Consider the following 22383-nt stretch of genomic DNA (forward strand, 5'->3'; position numbering starts at 1 on the left):
GGAAAGATGTTTGTGCACAGCTTCAGGCTATGGTTTGATGAGCCAGTGAAACAGCTTTAGGGATCTCAATAGTTCAGAAACTCCATGGCTGTGTGAGACAAAGCAGAGTCCTGATCCAGACCTGCTGTGCTGTTTCAAATTTATTAAAGTTTGACAGGTTAACTCAGAACCAACAGAATTATTGTCAGTAGTAGTAATATTTTTATCAGATAAAAATCTAGTTGGTCATAAAATCCAGAAAGCAATTTCTTTCACAACAGCACAACACTGCAAAAGAGCAAAGTGAGAGCTTGGAAAAGAAAAAATTCCTTTGCCTTTTTAAAAGAGGATTACTTGAAACTAATATTTATGACAAAATAATTTCATTAAGTCTTACCAATACCCCTGTTTGCAGTAGCAAGGAGTGTACCAATGCAGACTTAAACCTTAGAATGTTCCTCATATCACAAAGCAGTTTGCAGGTGAGGTAAGTGAATGCAACGTTCTCCTTCAAAATCACCTAATTCCCATACTCTCTGGGATGTATAAAGCCTATCTGCCACAACCTGGTGCCCGAGAGGATCTGACTGCCTAGAAGAAGAGTCCGAAATAGATCAGAGAAGTTGTTGCCATCTGGTACAAAAAGGCCTCTAAGCTTTCTGTCAAACGATCATGTGCATTGCATTGTGATGGAAAGATCAGTCAACAAGAAACTGCTGTTTAGCATAAATCACAGAGCAAAAGAAATGGGTACACTCATGTGGTCACAGCATAAGAGAACACCGATAGGTGCAACCTCTGACACTACTGCGTACCACCTTACAGGTGCTTCATATCCAGCTTTGCTTAGCACCTGTGAACCTGGAGAACTCCAAGTGTAAGTCCCCAGAAAGGCAAAATGTGGTGTATATGAAAAGGAAGAAAGTAAATTAGAGAAACACATCTACATTAGTACAATCAGCAAAGGACATATTTTAAGGTGCTACAAAAGTGCTCTGAAGAACCTTAGGTTGAAGCAAGCTCACGGACAGTTACAGGGCATGTCAGAAAGGAGGTTCACACTTTAAAGAATTAGATATCCTCTGCAAGATGTTACTACAAGGAACTCCTTTCTGGCAAGTCTAGGTCACCTTGCCACCTCCTGCAAGGAATGTATGTGATTTTCTTAGCGTGCACAGGCCTTTCTTTATTGTTTAGCATCTTCATTAACGACCTGGACCAACAGGGCAGAGTACACCCTCAGCAAGTTCACAGAGGTACAAAACAAGGAGGAGCAGCTGACACACCAGATGGCTGTGCTGCCATACAGAGCAGCCTGGACAGGATCGAGATTGGGCAGATAGGAACCTCTTGAAATGCCAAGTCCTGCACCTGGGGAGGAGTAACCCCTGGCACCAGTACATGGTGGGGGCTGCTGACTGGCTGCAAAGCAGCTCTGAAGAGAAGGACTGTGGGGTCCTGGTGGACAAGCTGGCCATGGGCCAGCAATGTACCCTTGTGACAAAGGCAGCAAACATCCTTCTGGGCTGCATTACAAAAAACATTGCCAACAGATCAAGAGAGGTGATCCTTCCTCTCTACTCAGTGCTGGTGAGATCACACCTGGAGTACTGTGCCCAGTTCTGGGCTCGCCCATACAAGAAAGATACGGAGTTACTGGAACAAGTCCAGCATAAGTCCACAAAGACGATTGAGGGCCTGAAGCATCTTTCATAAGAGGAGAGGCTGACAGAGTTGGGACTGTTCAGCCTGTAGAAGAGAAGGCTCAAGGGGATTTTATCAATGTGTACAAACACTTGATGGGAAGGAATGAAGAGGAAGCCAGACACTAAGTGTAGTGCCCACTGACAGAACAAGAGGCAACGGGCACAAACTAAAAAAAAATAGGAAATTCAATCTGAACACAAGAAAACACATTTTTACCGTAAGAGTGTTCACACACTGGAACAGGTTGCCCAGAGAAGTTCTGCAGTCTCCATTTACAGAGATATTTAAAAGCCATCTGGACATAGTCATGGGCAACTGGCTCTATCTGACTTTACTTGAGCTGTGGTGGTTAGACAAGATGATCTCAAGAGGTCCCTTCCAACCTCCACCATTCTGTGATTATTTCACTAAATGAAAAGGCATCACTTCAGTTTCCAAGTTTCCACACCACTGATAGCAACTGGTTCATTTCTTTTAGGCATGTATAAAGTATAGAGTTTCCTACACCTATCCTGGCACCACAGTAAGATCAGATTCATCCTACCTGTCTCATAAGCATTTTGTCCACTGGGCTTTTACAATGCCGAGGAAAAGAAAATTCCACTTGGAAAAAAAAAATTCATTTGGTACAAAGAAAGGTAGTTTGTTCTATAGTTGCTGGAAAGCAGCTCCACTAATTAGCTTTTATTTCAAGAACTCCCAAACCCAAATCTGGTGGATTTCACTCTGCTGATGGAGAAGATTATTCTTTTTTTTTTTTTTCCTTTTCTTTTCTTTTTTTTTCCCTTGTGTTTTGGTTTTGGGGTTTTTTATGTAAGGGATTCCCTTAAGGTTACACTGGCCTTTCTGAGTCATTGCTCCATTTCTAGTCAGAAAGCCAATGGCACAGCTTTCTGGTAAAGGGTCCTTGTGACTGCCAGCATCTATCTTGCACCTAGATTCTGAAGTAGAAAGAAGGAAGATGTAAGGAAGAGGACTTGTAGTACCTGGTTTAGAAGGCTGATGCAATGACACCATCCTATTTTTTATCAGGGAGTGCTTCTGAGGTGGATTTGGTGAAGAAGAGTTTTCTTCGTGTGATCCAGAACAGGAGACAACAACTATAACAAAACAAAAAGAACATGGGAAGAGTTTGGTGCTTCTATACAAATCTATGCTCCCATATTGTTAAACATGAACATATATTCATCAAAGTCCTGTTAGATTATACTCACCCTCATTACAGTGTACTGGTAGCACTACTGTCCTGATGGTGTTTCAAAATAGGCCTACCACTTCCCAGAAACATAGCTACAACAAAATACTTTACTCACTAATGTGTTCTTTACTATTCTTTATCCACTCTCATTTTTAGCAGTATATCAGCTCTAAAGAGACACCGTATATTTCAGTGGTGCCCATGTTGCTTTAACAGTACATCTAGCTGCCTGCCAACGATACCTCTAAAGCATTCATGTTGGATGGGGCTTTAAGCAAACTGATCTACTGAATGATGTCCCTGCTTAATCTCCCTATGGCGGGGAGATTGGACTAGACGATTTTCAAAGGTCTCTTCTGACCCAAACCATTCTATGATTCTATGACGAGAAGAGTTCAGCTGTAAAATATATGTTAGCTCTACAATACACGACATGGATTTATTAGCAATCTTTCAGGAGGACCTGCATAAGTGCTCTCATCTTCACCACACAAGAACAATGCCCCATCTGAAACTAACACTAATGAAACCTTTGCATCACTGCACACGTTCACAGAGCAGATTTCTTTCTTACTGCCAGCTACGAAGCATAGATTTTCAAAGGAATCAGGTAACTTGCTTGTATTTGATATCTAGTAACACATACTCGCTCCAATACCCTTCTTATTAATCTGCCTTCACTGCTCTGTCTCAGGTATCCCTTTGTCATATATCTATAAAAACCTTCATTGGTAACTGTGACATTTGATCATAATTATGACACCAATACATACACATTTGTGCATTTTTATTCAAATTGAATTTTAGAGTCCTGATGTAAAGTTTGGTTGCGCTGGAAAAAAAAAAAAAAGATATAAAAGGCCATAGAAATCATTTTCTACTTCACTAATGTGAATATTAAATCCAGCACGCTAAGATTAGCTGGTTTTAAATAGAAGTGTTCTTCTGGATCAGATTTTTTTTATTCAAAGTAAAACAAATTTACCGAAATTACTATTCATTGTAGTACTTCTGACAATTAAATATTCAGTACCTTCTGACTTCCCTTTTGAACAACTCATACCAACAATAGCTTTTTTTATTTATTTAACCTGTGCATGTGAAAATACATAAGTCCCAAACTAAGCATGCAGTAATCTTTTTTTAAGATTGTCCCCGGTCTTGTCTTTTCTAGGAATCATAAACAAGTTGACCAAAACAAACTTATTTGTTTTCAAAAGGTGTTTGAAGATGGAGAGAAGCAAAATGAGTTGCTTTTAAACCCGAGACACGTGGGTTATAAATTCAGCAATACAAAAATGTGAAAGCGTACCAGAGGAGACAGGAATCCTATTCACATGAATTTGAGTTGAGACAAAGATGTATACACATGCCATTGATAACAGCTAAGATATTCTCAACAGAACTAATTTGAACAGCAATATTATGAAAACATACACAGGGATCTAGAAAAAGAAAAAAAATGCCAAAACTTGAACATATGTTCAACTTTTTCAAACTTAGCACTGCCTTTAGTTTTTCAGCAATATCTGGTCTGATTGTAAACTGCTAAAGTGATTTTCATTTTAATGAAATATAACAAAGTGCATCACACAATGAGTAAAATGCTGTGAAATGTTTCATACCATGACAACACTGTATTCTTCCATCTTTTATTATAGTACTAAGGACAGCCATCAGTCTTCATGGGATTCCAAAGAAAAGATAGCTTTAGAACAGAACAGCATCATGCTGCAGCAGACACATGCTGTACTGATGACAGACCTGTGGTCTCCACAGACCAATTGTCAAACACTACATTTTTTCCTTCCTGTGTTCAAATATTAGCGTTTGAAAAGCTGATTCTGCACTGTATATAAGACTGACACTGGTCTGCTAAGTAACATCTTCAATAATGGGATGAAATCCTCAAAAAGAATGTGAATTCTTGTTTGGTCAGTCATATGAAAGGCTTGCCTTTCTTGGCTTACCTTATAAAAAACAATGGGGGAATCTCTTCATAAAACTGTCAAAAAAAATCCATGCTAAAAACCAATCACATATTGCAAACAAATCTATTTCATCGTATTAAAAGAAATTCCACTGTGGAAAGAGAACAAGACCTTTTGACAGCCTGAGTCTGCTCCTCCCAACTTATGTTCTGTGTCTGTTGATATGTTGTTCAGTTCTGTATTCCCCAATCTTTGTTAAGTACTGCTGTAGCTTCAGTATTTACTTCCCTCAGGGCTTTCTATAAAGTCTGTTCCACCCACTCACCTCCTCACATGCTCCAAGCTGCTCATGTATTTTGGAAATAGCCTTAATATCATGGGACCCACAAAACATAGTATAATCATGGCAGAAGTTCTGCTAGAGACATTCCCCCTGATAAAACTAAAGCTTAATAAAAATATTTGACTTGCACTCCCCACCGCCCCCCAGTTACACAAACACCTTGGGGATTTTCCTTTTCTCTCTCATTAGCAAACACAAGTTCCAGTGGCAGACTACCACTAACAGAGGCCTAAGCTACTTGAAACATAAATTTACTGCCTAGTGTGAAAAAATACCCATTGCTGTTGGTGATGGCTGAGACAAACAGGGTACAAAAGTTTTTTGTACCGCTAAGTGTCTATGAAGTTTCCTGGTCTGGTATTAAGATATATTAAAACTTAACCACTGCTTTGTCCCAGAGACCACTATATGAAACTTGATCTGCTAATTACATTATCCACTGTGGAGACTGTCAGCAACATCCTATTCAATTTTGGCAAAAAGCCAAGAGGGTTCATTCAAATGCCTGGTAACAACCCTACTCACCTACACTGAGATGATACCACTTACTGAACTGGGCATATGAGAGGAAGGAAAGGCAGTACAACATTACAACTCATTACAACTGAGTTCATTGAGAGACAAAATATGCTTGGACAGAAGACCTTAGACACAGTGATAGGCAAAGAATTTGTTCATACGCACCCACAGAAATATGCCCTCATTCATTTATTTTCTCATAGCAAAGAATTTCTGGCTATGACTGAGCAGAAGAGGACTCGAGATGTGGATAGTGTATTTCTAACACTCCAGTCCAGCCCACACTCTTTACATCTCAATTATTTTGCTGTCTCACTCATTCACCCTCTCTGATTGAACTGAAAATCTAGTGCATGCAGTCACTAAAAGAAACTTGTCTTCATTTTCTTGTGAGACTGGGAACTCCAGAGATGCTTCCAATAACCCCACCTCATATACCCTCTCACACAGAATCACAGAATGGTTAGAGTTGGAAGGGACCTTTCAGACCATCTAGTTCCAATCTCCCTGCCATGGGCAGGGACACCTTCCACTACACCAGGTTGTTCGAAGCCCCATCCAACCTGAACACTTCCAGGGATGAGGCATACACAACTTCTCTGGGCAGCCTGTTCCAGTGCCTCACCACCCTCACAGTAAAGAATTTCTTCCCAATATCTAATTTAAATCTACGCTCTTTTAGTTTAAAACCATTACCCCCCATCCTGTCACTACACTCCCTGATAAAGAATCCCTCCTCATCTTTCCTGTAGGTCCTCTTTAGGTACTGGAAGGCCACTATAAAGTCTCCCTGGAGCCTTCTCTTCTCCAGGCTCCACAGCCACAACTCTCGCAGCCTGTCTTCCTACATGCTTCTATGTAATTCTTGTATGACATGAATTTCAGCATTGAACAAGTAATAAAGACTATCTCTTATTAACTACATGATTTCACTGTCTTGAACAGCAAAAGCCAAAGATTTAACTGAAAAGAAATAAAAGATGCAGAGAAAGGAGATGCGTGACTTTAAGCTAAACCTGCCATTAACAAACATAAAATGATCAGGAAGCAACAGTAAATGTAACAATGGTCAACTGTCACAGCAAAAATATGGGATCTTTTAACAGCACAGCACAAATCCATTGCTTTTTATGTAATCAAACACAGTAAAATCAGAAGCCTCCAGCACTCAGAAGGTAATTCCATTTCTTTCACTATCTTACAGAAAAAAGCATTCAGACACCTGCAGGGCTGGAATTTTTCCTGAATCCTGATGTTAATTTGCAGGAGAGAAGAAAATTACAGAAAATACTTATAGAACTCATGATGGGAAATCAATTCCAGGTCAGCCAAGACATCTTCCTGCCAAAACGGGAATTTCTTTTAGAGCATTTTCTAGTGTTTTTCCCCATCTAATACCAGAATAGCAACTCTGTATTCTCACTGCTTCTCTGAGAAGATAAACTAACGTACAGACTAATAGATCTGACTGTCAGGAAGTCAGACTAGACAGAAAGAAGGCTCTTTGTCTACTACCTATCCTAGTATTTTTCAATTACTCCTAAGCCTTCCACTTTCAGCTCAATAAATAATCTCTCTCTTTCATGAGTATTTACAGCTTTAAGTTATTAACCTTTCACCTTGAAAATGTCACTGTGATCTCCTGCTGCTTGCTATTAAACTCTTTTATTCTTTGCTCATTAGTTGGTTGGTCCCCATGTCCCTTGCTTACTTCATCACTCTTTTGGTACTCTGTCCAGATAGATTGCAGGTAATGGTCAAAAAGGGGAGCAACATGACAAAATACAGTTTTGCCAATTATATACTTTAGGATCGTCTTGGAGCCCTCTCCAGTTTTGCAGGATACTTGCTGAAAGGCAGACATCAGCGCACACTAATGCCACGCTATGCAGAATGGCCATTCTGCTCTCTCCTGAGATCTCCCTGTTTATCCATGCAACAATCTCCATCAGTCATTTTGGCCAAAATAAATACTCTTGGTTGATCATCCACCATGGTATCAAGTCTCTTTCTCTGGCCTATTTCCTTCCAGAACAGGTATTCCCACCCTCCATACCTATATTACTTACCTTTGAGATACCTTGTTTTATTGCATTGGTGAGTTGGAGTCTGCCTGATTTTTTTCCTGTCTTATTCTTTATGTTATCAGCAGATCATCAGCACAGTTTTTAAGTTGTCTTCTGACCTACTGCTAAAACTGTTAAATAGCACATAGCCCAGAATTTACCCTTATAGGAAACAAGTTACCATTACAGGAAACTTACAGAAAGAGTAAATCAACAATGATTTCTATTTATACTTTTATTTTAAACCTACATGTGGCACAGTGATTCGTACCAGTTCAGGAACACAGTAAAGTACGTATCAAGAGCTACCAATTTAAGTACGTGACTGAAGTCAGAATGGCTTACATCTACACTACGACTTTTGTCAAACTTGTAAACTCATTTTAAAAAATGACACTGCAGCAAGAAATCTTTTCAAATAAGCCCTTTAGATAGACATGTAGTTATAAATCCTTTTCTAGTTCTTTGATCCTGTATCAAGTACTCTGATATTTTTACTGAGACTGATGTTGAGGCAGCAATCTTTGTATTACTAAGTAGTCTTATTCACATGGGTAGAGAGTATATCAGCACATGTAATTAAATACAGCCATCCAGCATATTCCATTTACCCTTTTTTAATACTAATGCAATGTTAACTTTCTTTCAGTTCTCAAGAAATTCTTCAGTATCCCAACACTCACCGAAAAAATCAACATGGATGTCTTCTAAAGCTCCTTAGCTACTTCTTTCAAAATTCTTGAACACAAGCTATCTTGACCAGTTGTTTTGCAAACTAGGTATTTTGATAACTGCTTTTTCATAACATCTTTGTGTCGTATGAAAACTATTGCATTATTTCTATGTGACAGTGAAGTATCAATTGTGGGTTGTTTTTTTTTTCCCTAGAAGAGAAATATTTATTGAACTCTTTTTCTTTTTGTCTCTATTATTGACAAACCTACCACACACATCTATGACAGATTCCTATCATTGTTAAGGTGTTTTTGCTACTAATGCACTTGGAAAACTTCCTTAGACTTCCTAATTGTGCTGCTGGTTTCTTCTTGATTTCTTTTGCTTTCTTCATCTATTGCTAAGCTTTCAACTTTTCAGCTTCCTTCAACTTTTCAGCAAGAAATGTACTTTTTTCCTTATTTTTCATACCAGCACAGCCTCCCCTTTCAGCTACCAGTTAGTGGCTTTCTAGCCATTTACACAAAGAACCCAATTATTATCTGTATTTTTCTGTCCACAGTCTTTCTTTGAACTGAGTTAGTGTGACATTGTTTTAACCTTTGGGAGATTTACCTCTTCTGCAAGTATCAAGATGTAGCACTTCAGATGTTACTTAGGTACTGAAGTCCATTTATTTGAATCTCTAGGCTGAAGTATATATCAGACCACTTCAGATTTTATTCTGTTTTAAAGAAGTGTGTATTCAAGCCACAATCAATCCCACTTGTATAAAACCTGGATTTAATTCTAAGCTCAGTTCTTACCTCAATTCTTTATTTGCTGAGAATAAGTCTAAGACAATACCCTAATATGTGATACGAGGATTTGCATTCAGATATTGTCATCTACTCAATATTTGCAAAGATGCTCTCGTGCTGGTAGAATGAAATCTCCAATATGCCATTTGTATTGAAGGCTTCACCACACACACACACAAGCTTTTTTCCTCCCCTTACACACAACAGGCTAGTCAAGTATTTCATCCAGGTCTTCAGCTGATTTGACAGTCTATAGCAGTCATCAGCAAGCACATCAACATTACTTTGGGTATTAATTGACCTTTTGGCACTCAAGGTCATCTGGTTCAATGGCTGGGGAAAGAGGAAATGTCGTTTTTGCCATGCAATGCTGTTCCCAGCCTACTTCTGTCCTTTGATTCCCAACACAGGAATCCTCCCTCCTAGCCAAGAAATTCCAGCTCATCAGCATTTAGGTTTAGAAATTAGTTAATTCCATTCCATTGCCACTTGTTTATTAGCCAGCCTCATCATGTTGGCAGCAGGCAATTAAAGAACTCCTCTCAGTCTTTGGTGCCTTGATTAATTTCATTCTTGACACCTTGACTCTCTGATAAACAAGTGATTTTTATTCCTTGCTTTTCTATCATTTCCCTTGGTTGCTAATTTAACACCTAACACCACCTCATTCTGCGAAACTAAACCCAGTCTTTTCTGCTAGCATGGACTATCCTTGACAGCTCCTTGCTTATTTACTTCAGAGAACCTACTCAGCTGTTGCAATCCTATCTGGTATCCCATCCACAAGAGACAGAACACCACCTCCTTGCGCACCTGCTGACTGCTGACAAGAATCTTCCTTGAAGGGTGGTAAGTGGATCAGTCTGAAGAGCTTTGCACAACCGGGCACTGAGCAACTCCCTGTTATAATATTCACTTAGACTGCCAAAGATCATCTGCAGTTTTCATGACATACAGATCGACTAGACATGTACAATTGTACAAAATTTCTACAGTCCTCTTTCCCACTGCTCACAGCATGCCTGCTTCCTGGCTGCCTCTAGTTACACAAAACACTGCTTTGTCTCTCATTTTCTCGCTTTCTCTATTCGGTCACCCAGTGGCCAGTTCCTTCCCTGGATAGTGATGTTTCCTGAATCATGTTGTCCAACCACTCTTTATCCTCTCCAATGCTTTGTAGAGTGTGTACTCATCCTTTCAAGGCACAAATCTTTGTTTCTAATAAAATCACTATGCTGCACTTAAAAAACAAAGACTCTTTAAGTTCCGGCACCAAATACAGTACATTGCGGGTTTCCACCACTGTGCTACAGCTATTAAGCAGAACTCACCCAGAAAAAGTTTTGCCCGTGTTATCTACATTTTTCTCACAAAGCTCACCTATGAGATAAAATGTAAGACAGAATTCTTGGGTCCTCCCCTTGGTACTACTTCCCTAACTTGGCATAGTGCCTTTGAATAGCAACTTGCTAATTATGATTTCTTATGCAGTTTTCAGTGTACACGTACATCTACTGAAATAGATCTGAATGACTATTTTAATTACAATTGAGAAATAGCATGCCAAAACCACTTCTTGAAATCCAAAAATATGCCATCTACTGCGTCCTCCTAATCTACTAATTGCATAGTGTGTACATGTGCATACTCATGCGTGCACATATTGTCACATTAACTTAGAAAGATTTCTCTTTTTCTGGCACAGCTGCTCATTACTCATATGTCTGTTTTTATAATACTAACTGCTTATTACTCACAGATAATAAGGGCTAGGTTTTGCATCGTGTCTCACCTCTATTAAAACTGCCAAGAATCCATCATATGCTACCCAATTGCCTGTAGCTTTACAAGGACCTTTAAGATGCACTGTTCAGGGGAACTCCACTCCGCTCTCCTTTTTCTTCTGTGTTGAGGTTGGGGTGATTGCTAGCAGAAGAGGCATTTACTCCATTTCTGCTAGCTGTACTGACAGCTAACACAGGTTGTACCAATGTTGGTTCTGAATAAGAAGGATTTGTCCATATGACCTAAAGCTTCACTGGAAATCAACTTCTGTTTTTCTTGGTAGAATGTCATTGGTCTGAGCTACAGCCTTGCATCTGAAAGCTGGCTGTTCCTGGGGTGATGGCATGTAAAAACACATTTGCTGCTTATATCAGATCTGTGTTGGAGACAGCAGAATTCCAAATCCTGAACTCTTAATCTGGTACCTTTTTCTTCCCTTGCCCCTCCATACACATTAATGGGGAAAGAAACATTTAAAATAAATTAAGAGATGCATAACTGTGTTTTTCTCACAGGGAATATGGATCTTCTTGGGTTTGCAAATACTAGCCAAAAAGAAGAAAAAAAAATCAGAAGTGTTCAATGCAGCAAAAAGTGAAAAAAAAAATTGATTCTTGAAACCTTTTATTCCTTTTTCAAATCTTAAAACACTTTTTCATTTTTCTGCAATAAAACCACCGTCCATTCTTCAGGAAAATTTTCCTTTCTCATTGGTTAAATTTTTTAGGTTTACCTTTCAATATTTTTAATCTAGTTTACAGTTGGGCCACACAAATAGGTACATTGTCAACACCAGAAGGATGACAAGCTTGGGGGAGAGGAAAGATGCAAGCCTTTCAAGCTGGCTTTGTCATTAGAGGAAAGGGATGTGAGATTGTACCCTAAGATACCTGTTATAAAACAAACTGTCAAAGAACCATCGTCACAGAGCAAGCATAGTATGGATGACAGGCTTGCATTAGACGTAAAACTCCGAGATGAATAAAAATTAAGGGGCATGTGTCCAACTCTTAATAGAGGTTTTTAAGCAGCTCCAAAGAAGAACCAAGAAAAAACACATGATGGAAAAACATTTTCCCTTCCAAGGGAAGAGCACTTCAAAACTGTTGTGCTCTCATGTACAAATTTAGAGGAAGAAACGGAATTGTTTTATTCCTTTAGAACAGCACTCATTATAGTGGTTTTCAATTGCAGCTTAAAAGGAGATACGTATGTGTGAATTCACACATATAGATGTGACAGGCATAATTAAAGGGAAAGTGAAGGAAGGTATAAAGCTTGTAGACGCAGAGAGAGTTAGAAAGCAGAAGAGAAGGGATCCCTCAAAAGACTACCCCTAGCCTCACTCTCTGCTGATGTCCATAAAATGCTGAGCAGTGACTATTTTCTCATGGCATGTTTTATATGAAAATGCCAGTTCCATTACTTAATGGGAAATACTAATATCTTCCAAATATTCACGTGGAAACAATTATAGCAGTTTGTTAAGGTTGAAATATGTCTTCTTTACTCTGTAATCTGCTCCAAGTTCAGAGTTTGTAATATTAATGCAGTAAAATGGTGTAATACCTAGCTGAAGGAAAATATTTTAATACTTTCAAAACAGACTGCCATACCAAATGACTCATTTTGATTAAGTCAAAGCACAAATTTGGGACGTTATGGTTTGTAAAAAATGTTAAGATTTTAAGTCTTCATCATGATTAGAAATGAAATAAAATTTCCAAAATCAGATTCCCATGAGACAGGATATTTAGTTTTCAACAAACTCATATACTAAGATGTCAAAAAAAAGGCCTATGACCTGCCCAGAGTGACCAATAAAATTAGGCAAAAGAGTAATGGGAGACATAATTGCTAGACAGCTGCCCTCTAGAAGGTGGTCAGCTACCAGCTCCTGGATGCCTCTGTATTTTGTGGCCTGTGGCAGAAGCTCTGTGTCCCTGCCCTTCAGCTTCCATGGCATAGCAGTGACACCATTTGCAGCAGAAGAGAATTTTTGTGCCAGCAAGAAAGTGAAAGAAATAGAGTTTTCAGATCCAGGTTTTGACTGAATTATTACAATGAGTGTGGAATTGATCCTGTAGAATTCAATTTAGTAAAAAGAAAATTATTTTCAATTACTTGATTTCACACAGTATAACTTAAGTGAAGAGAACAAAAGTGACTAAGCTGTCCTTGAGCTCCCTTGATCTTCGAGGTTACTTAATGTTTCTTTCCATCCTTGTTTTACTAGGAACAGTCTTAGGAATGCTCTAAATCTATGCACTGCTCCAAGAATCCCTCAGGGGCTGCTCTGCTCACAGAGGCTATCCAAGCACAAAGGCACATTTCCTGCACTTCTTTTTTCTTTGATCTACTTTTGACACAAGCATGACTGCCACCAGCTCTTCATCATCTAAGGATTCCCCTTTGAGAACTTAACCCTTGCATACCACCATAAGTCAGCTATAAGGATGCTCCATACATCATTAAAAGCAGTTTTATTAGATACACATCTTTCTCTGTTAACTCTTCCCAGATAGGAATGCGACAGCATTGTGTCTAGCAGAGACACTACTCATGAGCAGGATTCCCATTCCTGTTCTGCTAGTACCCCTCTGAGTCACAGATATTGAAATCAACCTCTTGGGGAAGGTGCTTTTAGTGAAACAAAGGGAAAGTGTGATGCAAAGACTTCCTTACTGTTGTCTTATCAACCCTCTTGGTTCACATAAAGGTGAATGAAGAACTATCACAACCAACCCTAATTTCCTTCTCCAGGACTCTTGGCTGTAGAATGCTACAAGCTTTCCTCCAATATTCAGCTTCTATATGAATCTGTTGGGAGATTATCAAGGGATTGGAAACTAATCCATACATGGCAGATAATTTCATCTTTTTGCAATTTCATATGAGAAACAATATAATCTCCTACCTTCATAAAAACATACCAAAATCTGCTCTTTGCTGAAGTGCACATCACTACCAGTGAATTCTGCAACACTGAGAGGATACTGGTGGCAGAAGAGAAATGCCTAAAAACTTGCATGCTCCCAGATAGTTTCCATGCTAATACCCAAAGCCTCATGCACAAACTGCATGCAAAGTGCTACTCAATACAGTTTTGCCTCGAAGAGAGCACGCACAGTTGTGCACTGTGCCCTCACACACAAATGTAATATTCACACACACAAAGCCATTTGCACAACAGCCTGTCCAGCAATGAAACAAGAAAAATATTTCACCACATCTATTTTTAATAATGAGAAAACCCTCAGATATTAAATTAAAGAGAGGATATGTAAACCAACCAGCTTAATACATACAGCTGTTTCCGAGATGTGACAATAACAAATGTAGCAGAAAAAAATGAAACTACCACTTTAGGAAAGCATGAGATGCCATGTTTTAAGCTGAAAAAATCATGTTTAATCAAAAAAGGAAAGTCTAATAGACATAATGTAATTTGTAAAGAGTAAGTGGCCATTTCATTTGACCATACCAATCTTTAAGAACACTGTTTGTGATTTCCTTCTATTGGGCATACTGTATTTTCTCTTCTAAATCACAGAATCATTGCAGAATCAGTAGTAAACATAACACCATGAACTTCCTCTAGCTCCTTTTCTTTCAACACCCTTACTAACAATTGACTGCTTTATTAAGATTAGGCTATCCTTGCCTTTACATATTCTCTTGAAAACAGGCTCTGCTCTCAGCTTCCTTTTAATGAAAAATAAAGTGGGAAGAAGAAGAAAGAGTTACACCACCCCTATAGAAAGACAAAAGACTGAAAGAGCCTGCCAGTTAGTTGCTTCTACTGCAAGATCTTCTATTTGTCCCTTCTGAGACTGCCCCAGAGATGGCATTCACCTCAACCGGAGGAGGAACAAGGGATTAGGGAAAGGCTAAACAAATCTATCAAAAAGAAAACTCAGAGGTATTGCAAATTCATCATTAAATAAATAAAGCAAGAATTAAAACCCAAGAAACCACTCCTGCCCCAAAAACAACTCTAAAAAAAAAAAAAGAAACAAACAACCCACTCACATACAACTTCAACAGAGTAGTTAATAAAGTGGGGGGAGGGAGATGCAAAGGTACCAGCTATTTCATTTTTTTCCCAGGAGACTGTGAAAAATTCCATTAAACCATCTATTATGTAAGGATGCTTAGAGTTACATGGCTACTTCTAATGTTGTGTTGAAACACAAAGAACCTCTGTAAAGAAGGCAAAAATTCTTGCAGCAGGAAAGGCTCCCAGTTATTGTCCTCCTAGTATTGAAATGCAGTCTGGTATTAGAAGCACAATGTGTGATTTAAAGTACTGAGTGTGAAAGTGTAAGAATGAGGTTCAAATCTTTTATTCTAACATAGCACAAATACTCCCGTGTGAAAAAAGCATCCAGAGGAGTCAACAGTAGGTACAGAGCATAGAGTGTAGAATGAGAGAAATTTGCTAGAATCATGATTCCTGGTTGTCCTTGGTCTAACACTGGTAAAGATCCGTTCAAAAATGGTACTTATTATTACTGAGCTGCTACTATTAAGATGTCTTCTGAAATGGAGTTTCACAGTAATAGCACGGCAAAACACTATAAACTGCATTTTGATTACTATAGTTATGGCTACAGTTCTCATTTTGGTTAATTAATTTGAAGAAGTTCAGATGTATTAAGCTAAGTGAGCTGGACAAACAGCAAGTAATTTGACCTGATAGTTATCGCAACATATACATCACTTACCAATTCAGACTCATAAAAGGGAGGAGAATGCAACTGTTACTGCCCATGCTTGATGTCCTTATACCTAAAGACAAATGAACTGGGAAGTAGCAAAAGCACTAGCATGCTGGGAAACCAGAACAGCAAGACTTCACCAAGAATGTCACCCAGTTAGCCAGCTAGCAGAAGTGAACATCAGAATTTCCAAGACACAGTCAATAGCAAATTTGAACAGCTAGCAACTGCACAATTTGCATAAAAAACAAGTGTCTGGAATCCTTAAAAGAGAGTTCAGAACCAAAAAATCCAAAGTAAACTCAAGGACAAAACAGATTTTTGGGTTGGTTTTTGTTTTTTTTTTTTTTGTTTTTTTTTTTGTAGCATCTAGAATGCTAAATACATCGTGACACATGGTGATAGAGACGGCCAGTCAGCAGCTGCCAAAGAAAACCCCTGTCAGCAGCAGATAAAGCCCCCAGCTGAGCTGGAAGGGGTCAGGGCACACGAAACTCTGTGATCACAAAGTCCAAAGTTAGTTGTTGGCGCAAATGTAGAATGAGGCAGACTCGCATGCTGCTTTGCCAGGTCACTTTCCTGACTTCCCATCTTGACCATCCAGTTCTGCTTTCTACAAAGTGCTAGCGTGCTAGTCTATCAGTTAGAAGTTTTATTTGCATTGTTTTAAAAAGAAGAAAAATAGCAATAATCAGTAGGACTAGTTGTTAGCAGTTTCTCTCATTTAATAGGCTTGCTATCTAGGACCAGGATAAAAACTGGCCTCTTCTCAGATTTCATGAAATTTCTCCTTTATCTCAGCTAGATTCACTGGCAAGCTTCCTACTCTTTCTTGCAACAGTATCAACAAGAGTTTGAAAACAACATCAGACTTCAAAATGTCTCACAAAGGTACAGCCTTTTTTGTCAATATGGAGACACATACCAGAAAGGTAACATGTCCTAGACAACTAATATAGAATAAGAGGCATTAAAGTTCCGGGAAAGAAAAAGATGTGAGTAAGAAGAAACTTGTTATCCAAACACATGTGTTTCTATAACCAGGAAAGGAATGTGAAAAACAACCAATGTTTCTGTTTTATTTACTTTTTTCCTTTTTCCTACTTGGTCACTCTCATGTGAAAATCACTCTGGGCTCTACGACTTCAAAGGATAATATCTTGTACACAAGGAAAGATACCTTCACCATTTGACTTGTAATTTGATATTATGATAATGTTTTCTTTTAATGAAAGAGTGGAGAGTGTTTATTTGAAAGTTGGCTTATGGCCACCTCTTTTCAAGCTATATGAGGCTGTGGTTTCTTAGAGCTGTATGAAAGGTCTTTTATGAAATTCAGGAGGAGAAGAGAAACCCTCAAGACCTGAAGAACTGGGTCCATTTTCACGTCTCCCATTGATTATTAGAAGTTTAGGTATGGGCAGAAGCTCTGATCAGTAATAAATTCCACATAGATAACACAAATGAACAATATGACCAGGTTCTATCCAATATAGAGGAAGGCAAAAACCCAACTCAGGAGAGCTCACATTCTCAGACAAGCGACAACAAAGAACTGTCATAGCAAATAAAGATGTATGGAGAGAAGAGGAATAAGCACATATGCCAGGAGAGAAGAGACAGACACAACGGAATTGCCCCCTTTTTTTTTTTTTTTTTTTTTTAAAGAACTTGGAGATACAAGCTATCAACCTTCGGTAGTGCCCATTGTTTTGGGAATACATCAGCGGGCTCCCAAAGTGAGTATTTAGATACCACAAGCTGTGCTGGCAATTCCTGCTTTACCGAGCAAAAGCCTAGATATAGTACCTCCTGGAAACTACAGAACATAACACGATTGTTAGTGGCAAAGTATACTTAACAAAACTTACTACTACAGTGTAGCAAAGCTACTTTAGGTTCTCATTCACAAGCAGCCAAAGGCTGCAGCTAGATCTTGAGGTAACCACACAAGTAAGTACAAGACCTATGCCTTTTCAGAGGAGCAGCACTTGTGTTTTGCCATAAAATAGTGACTTCCTTGAAATTATTTTGCTCAGAAGCCCCACCCATCACTCTTTATTAAACCCACTGATAAGGGAAAAATATACCACACCATAATTATGGTGGGCTTCCACATAAGAAGTCAGTATCTGAGTATATACTGATACTTACAGTCCATACATTACTATAGCCTTTATCTAGAATTTGCATGTAAATATGCTTATACGTGTGCCACTAGTGACTGAGACTTGATTAGATTTGCTTTGTGCAAAAGATAAAGTCATGAAGACATGTAGTTTTGCAGAGGCTAATTTTAGTCACGTGATCAATTCTTCCCTAAGTGGTAAAACCAACTTTTCTTGTGCCAATACAATGCTTTTTTTGGAGTTAGGAAAACCTTGCTGATCATTTTTTAGAATTCCAAAAGGCATTTTTTAGACCTTGAACATATGTCACTACAACTTAGGCCTAGTGGGAGTTCAGATAAAGCTTCAAATCTCCTCGGCCATTTATGACCACCCTAGCGCAATCCTCACACATCCTTGCCAGCTGTTCTACCTGCCACATGGCCCCAACGTGTCTGACAGGCAGACGGTTGAATCTACAAGGAAAAAAAAGCTTATTTCTGTGAAGGAGACAAGCTAAGGCAGAAAAAAAGCGGACCAAAAGTCTAAGTAGAAATCTCAAGGGATAACTAAAGGACTGAATTCTGGAAAGTTTGTATCCTTACGGGTGAGATATGGTTTTATACTGCAAAATCATATTCTAGAAGTTGTAAACACACAAAGGGGAGAGACTATCTCTTCCTACTGCATATTCTTCTTACCTCTTGCTCTTGACTACTCCAAAGAACTTACTTGCTCTTCTCAAAGGGCCAGACACTGCAACACTTCCTTACATGAAATAGTGTGTCTCTCAAGAAAAGTGTCTTTGGCAAAGGCTTGCCCCGATACTGCTAAATGTAAGAAATGAAGCAGGAATATGAATAGCACAGTACAGAAGAACTGTGCAGGGGAAAGAGGGCAGATGAGTTTTGATAGTGATACAAACTTTTGAAGTAAGACAGACTTGCTCTTGCCTGGGATACTTTACCCTAGTTCTGAGAAAAGGATATATCATTGCCAGGAATCTTAGGAAAAATCGTCTGCATGCAAAGTATGTCAGTCCTAGATACAAATCACAGTTCTCTTCTTGACTGAAATCATGACCAAAGACATTCAGAATCTGCCAAACACTCTTTACTGAAAATGCTCCCCCAGGAATATAAAAAGAGAAGGAATATAGGATACTCTCCCCTAGATCATGTGAGAAAATGTCTCCCGATCTTACACCCAGTCGTGAAAGTTTGGTTTAGGCCATAAATAGAAAAAGACACTAAAGGCACTTGACTTCCTTGATCTCTTGGAGGAAAAACGCAGTTATTTTTGTTAAAGGAAAGGATATACATTTTATCCCCTTCTTCAATAGACAATTTGATTCTTTCTTCAGGGCACTGTCTGTAATTCTTGCCACTAATGTCCGTCACATGTCTGACAGGCCAAGAAGCTCTCTCCCCTTCCTGAAAAGGGCAGCCCTTGTTCTGCCCACATTCCCTGAAGCCATAATGCTTTTAATTGATTGCTTTTCTCTCTTTCTTTTCTGAAGCATCTTTTTAAAGTCACTCTACAATCTATATACACTGAACAACCACTTTAGTTACCTTTTCCAACATGTGTGTGCATGAAAACCCATTGCTTTATATCTTAGGCTCAAAAACCCTCAAGCAAGCTAGGAAAAACTTAAAAGTTTTATTTCTTAATAAGTTGGGTTGTTTGTTGCTTTTGGTTTTTTTCCAGAAGACAGGGAAAGGTAGCAGGTGCTGCAAAAGAAAAGAGATGAAAAATAGAGTGAACCCTGTATCCTATACCTTCTCAAAAAGATGTGCTCTCTCGCCTAGTTTGTGAGCTCTGTTATTGTGAATTAGCAGAGGAGACACGGCAATGACCATGAAAGAAGGTCCTGGAGCCTATGATGGAGAGCTTTCTGCACATCTGCTTCATTCATGAATTGCACACCAATGTTAAATGGACTAGAAGAAAAGAGAGGCCCCTGCCTTAAAACAAAACAGGGAAAGTCACAAGCTGTTGGTCTCTGTACGACTTTGTGGACAATGACCCACCTTGATGTTTTTTTCATTCAACACATAAGCCAAGAGAGAACAAAGTGTCTTCTCCCCATGCTTCTTCTGCCATTCCCAGTAATATGGCTATTTGAGACTGGGAAGGAAAGAGGCAGATCAGTGAACATCCAATTGAACTTGCAGCTCATATGAAGGTGATCAAAAAATACCATAAATCACATGTTACCTTTTCATTGCGTTATGGCATTAGCGGAGACATCCATGGGAAATATCATTATTGGTGTTAGAACCTAACTCTGCTCTTTCTTTAGAAATCAGTCTAATAACTGAGTTACAGAAGGATGACCCCAATTTCTTTATTACCTCAAAAAATCAGGGCAGCAGGCATGCTGCCTGGTTAGTACTTAATTTCCTTCCTGGTAGGACTGATACATAGGACAATTTGCTTGGAAAATTTAAACCCAGCATTTTAGAAATTAAGCAAAGTAATTTCCTTTCAGCATATTCTGTTAAACAGGAAGAATCCTAGCATGTGGGATACTGCTATTTAAGCTGTCCAAAATTGATTTCAGATGTTTAGAAAGATCAAGCTAGTGAAAAGGACTTAGAGTATTGCTTTTTGCTGCTCCCACAAGCATGTTCAGTTATGCACTTTAGTTTGATACTCCTGCAATACCACAGCAGTCTTTGTAATACAGTTCAAACCTCATTTAATGAGGCAACTATCTTTTTCAGGTGGAATGATGCAACTGGCACATGGAAAAGAGATCAGACTTAATCCTAGGCTCCTACACTTGGCCTGGGTCAGAACACCCGTAAGACAGCTCTGCTTCATTGACACAGATCTGAGAGTTTAGCATCACAGTCAGCTCTTGCTTTTTTTGCATTTCCAGCACTCCTAGTACAGGGTGAATGTTTTGTGGTCTTTTCTCATCTAAATTTCCATGACAGGGCTGCCTGGAACTGTGGCAGGCTGTACTCAATAACGCAAGGCACCCAGGTGGTTCTATAGTCCTCCATTTTCTGCAGCGTGCTTGGCTGCTTCAGTGAATCCACTGTCAGTAAGTCACATGCTTGACTCCTCTTTGCCTTGACAGGTTACACCATCATTACATAAGTCCAAGTAGTTTGGTGAACACCAAAGCAGACAAAAAGCCATGAAGAAATCAGGCTGCAAGGCTGCTTTAGCATCAGTGACACAGCAATGATTTCCAACAGTGTTATGGATATTCTCAAGCAATAGAGAGTCAAGGTGTCCTCCTGGGCTGTCTTTAGATATTTCACATATTTCTGCTTCCTGCAGAACAGACCTTCATCTGTAGGAGCCTTTCACCTCTCTACTGAAATCCAGTCTTGATTCCCACCCACAGTTTGACGTTATTGTAGCTTTCCCTCTGTTCTAGTCCCTTAGAACACTGTATTCACCATTTCAGGATTAACTGACTTTCACTGAAGAAGCCTGTTAAATATAAAAGCTTTTCACCTCCAACCAGGTCTCTGAATACATGAATTTCATGAGTCATTATGAACAATATTACGATATTTCAGTGGAGCTAAATGTTGGGGTTTTAGATGTTTTTCTTTTGCTATTTACGTGGACATTTGTGCTAACTCAGTTCACCGTAGAGTAAGGACCTGGTTTCATGTGTGTGAACTGATGCATTGAAGAGATTTGCCAAAATAAGCAACTTGTGGATAATTACCTGTTATTAGTTAATTTTGGATTTTATAATGAGCAAACTGTAACTTACAGGGTATTATTTTGCTGCTGCTTGAAGTATTGTGCAATATGTGGGAACAAAGGACTTAAATTAAAGAGAGCCAAATATCTTTCAAATACCAAAGCTAAATTACATTTTTTCCCTCAAGGCTTCTGGGTTTAAAAGAACAAAGAATATACAAAACATAGATCTATGCACTCAGCATAGACTTTCTTTCTAAAAATTAGCAAGGAAATATTAACAAAAAGCCAACATATCACTAGTCCAAAACTGGTTTAAATTCTCTAAATTAAAATCTAACTATAGCCAAGTCTAGGTCACATAGAATTTGGATCAATAAATCAAATGGATTAATGGCGATGTCTTGAATAATCAAATTCTGAAATCATCAAATGAATGCATCAGCTAATCAAATCAAATCACAAGGTTAAAACAGACAGAATCGCTTTTTCTCAATCCTCTACTAAGAGATTGAAAGTGATGGCTATTTTCCTTTGATCTGAAGCTGTACCTCAGTTCCAATCTAGCACTGTTGTCTTGGTGCAGCTGTTGCAGGACACAACATTCCAGGCTGATTTTAAACCCTTTTTTAAGAGAGCGCAACAAGCTTCTTTCTTGTATCACATTGTTGTTATACAAACTATTATTACTCCATTAGTCTTATTTCTGATTGTGCATACAAAATCCTGAATGTTTAACTAAAGTCATTGTTGAAACAGGTTGGTAACTCACAATACTAGCTCTGAATAACACTTTTTTGTGGGAGCATACTTAAGAGACAATAGACATATATTGAACCAGTCATGTGAGGAAGTGGACTGGCTGTAGGCCCTCGT

The 22383-nt window shown here is 38.8% G+C and overlaps 1 protein-coding gene across 1 annotated transcript in view; it reads right to left on the reverse strand.

Moving 5' to 3' along the window:
* The window catches only part of LTK (leukocyte receptor tyrosine kinase), a 99823-nt gene that overhangs the window by 53193 nt on the left and 24247 nt on the right, over positions 1-22383 (reverse strand). The window contains exon 2 of the mRNA XM_009895724.1: positions 2673-2786. Within this exon, the coding sequence (XP_009894026.1) occupies positions 2673-2786 (114 nt within the window). The remainder of the gene's footprint in view (positions 1-2672; positions 2787-22383) is intronic.

Source organism: Charadrius vociferus, unplaced genomic scaffold, assembly GCF_000708025.1.
Source record: "Charadrius vociferus isolate BGI_N301 unplaced genomic scaffold, ASM70802v2 scaffold111, whole genome shotgun sequence".
Classification (NCBI taxonomy): domain Eukaryota; kingdom Metazoa; phylum Chordata; class Aves; order Charadriiformes; family Charadriidae; genus Charadrius; species Charadrius vociferus.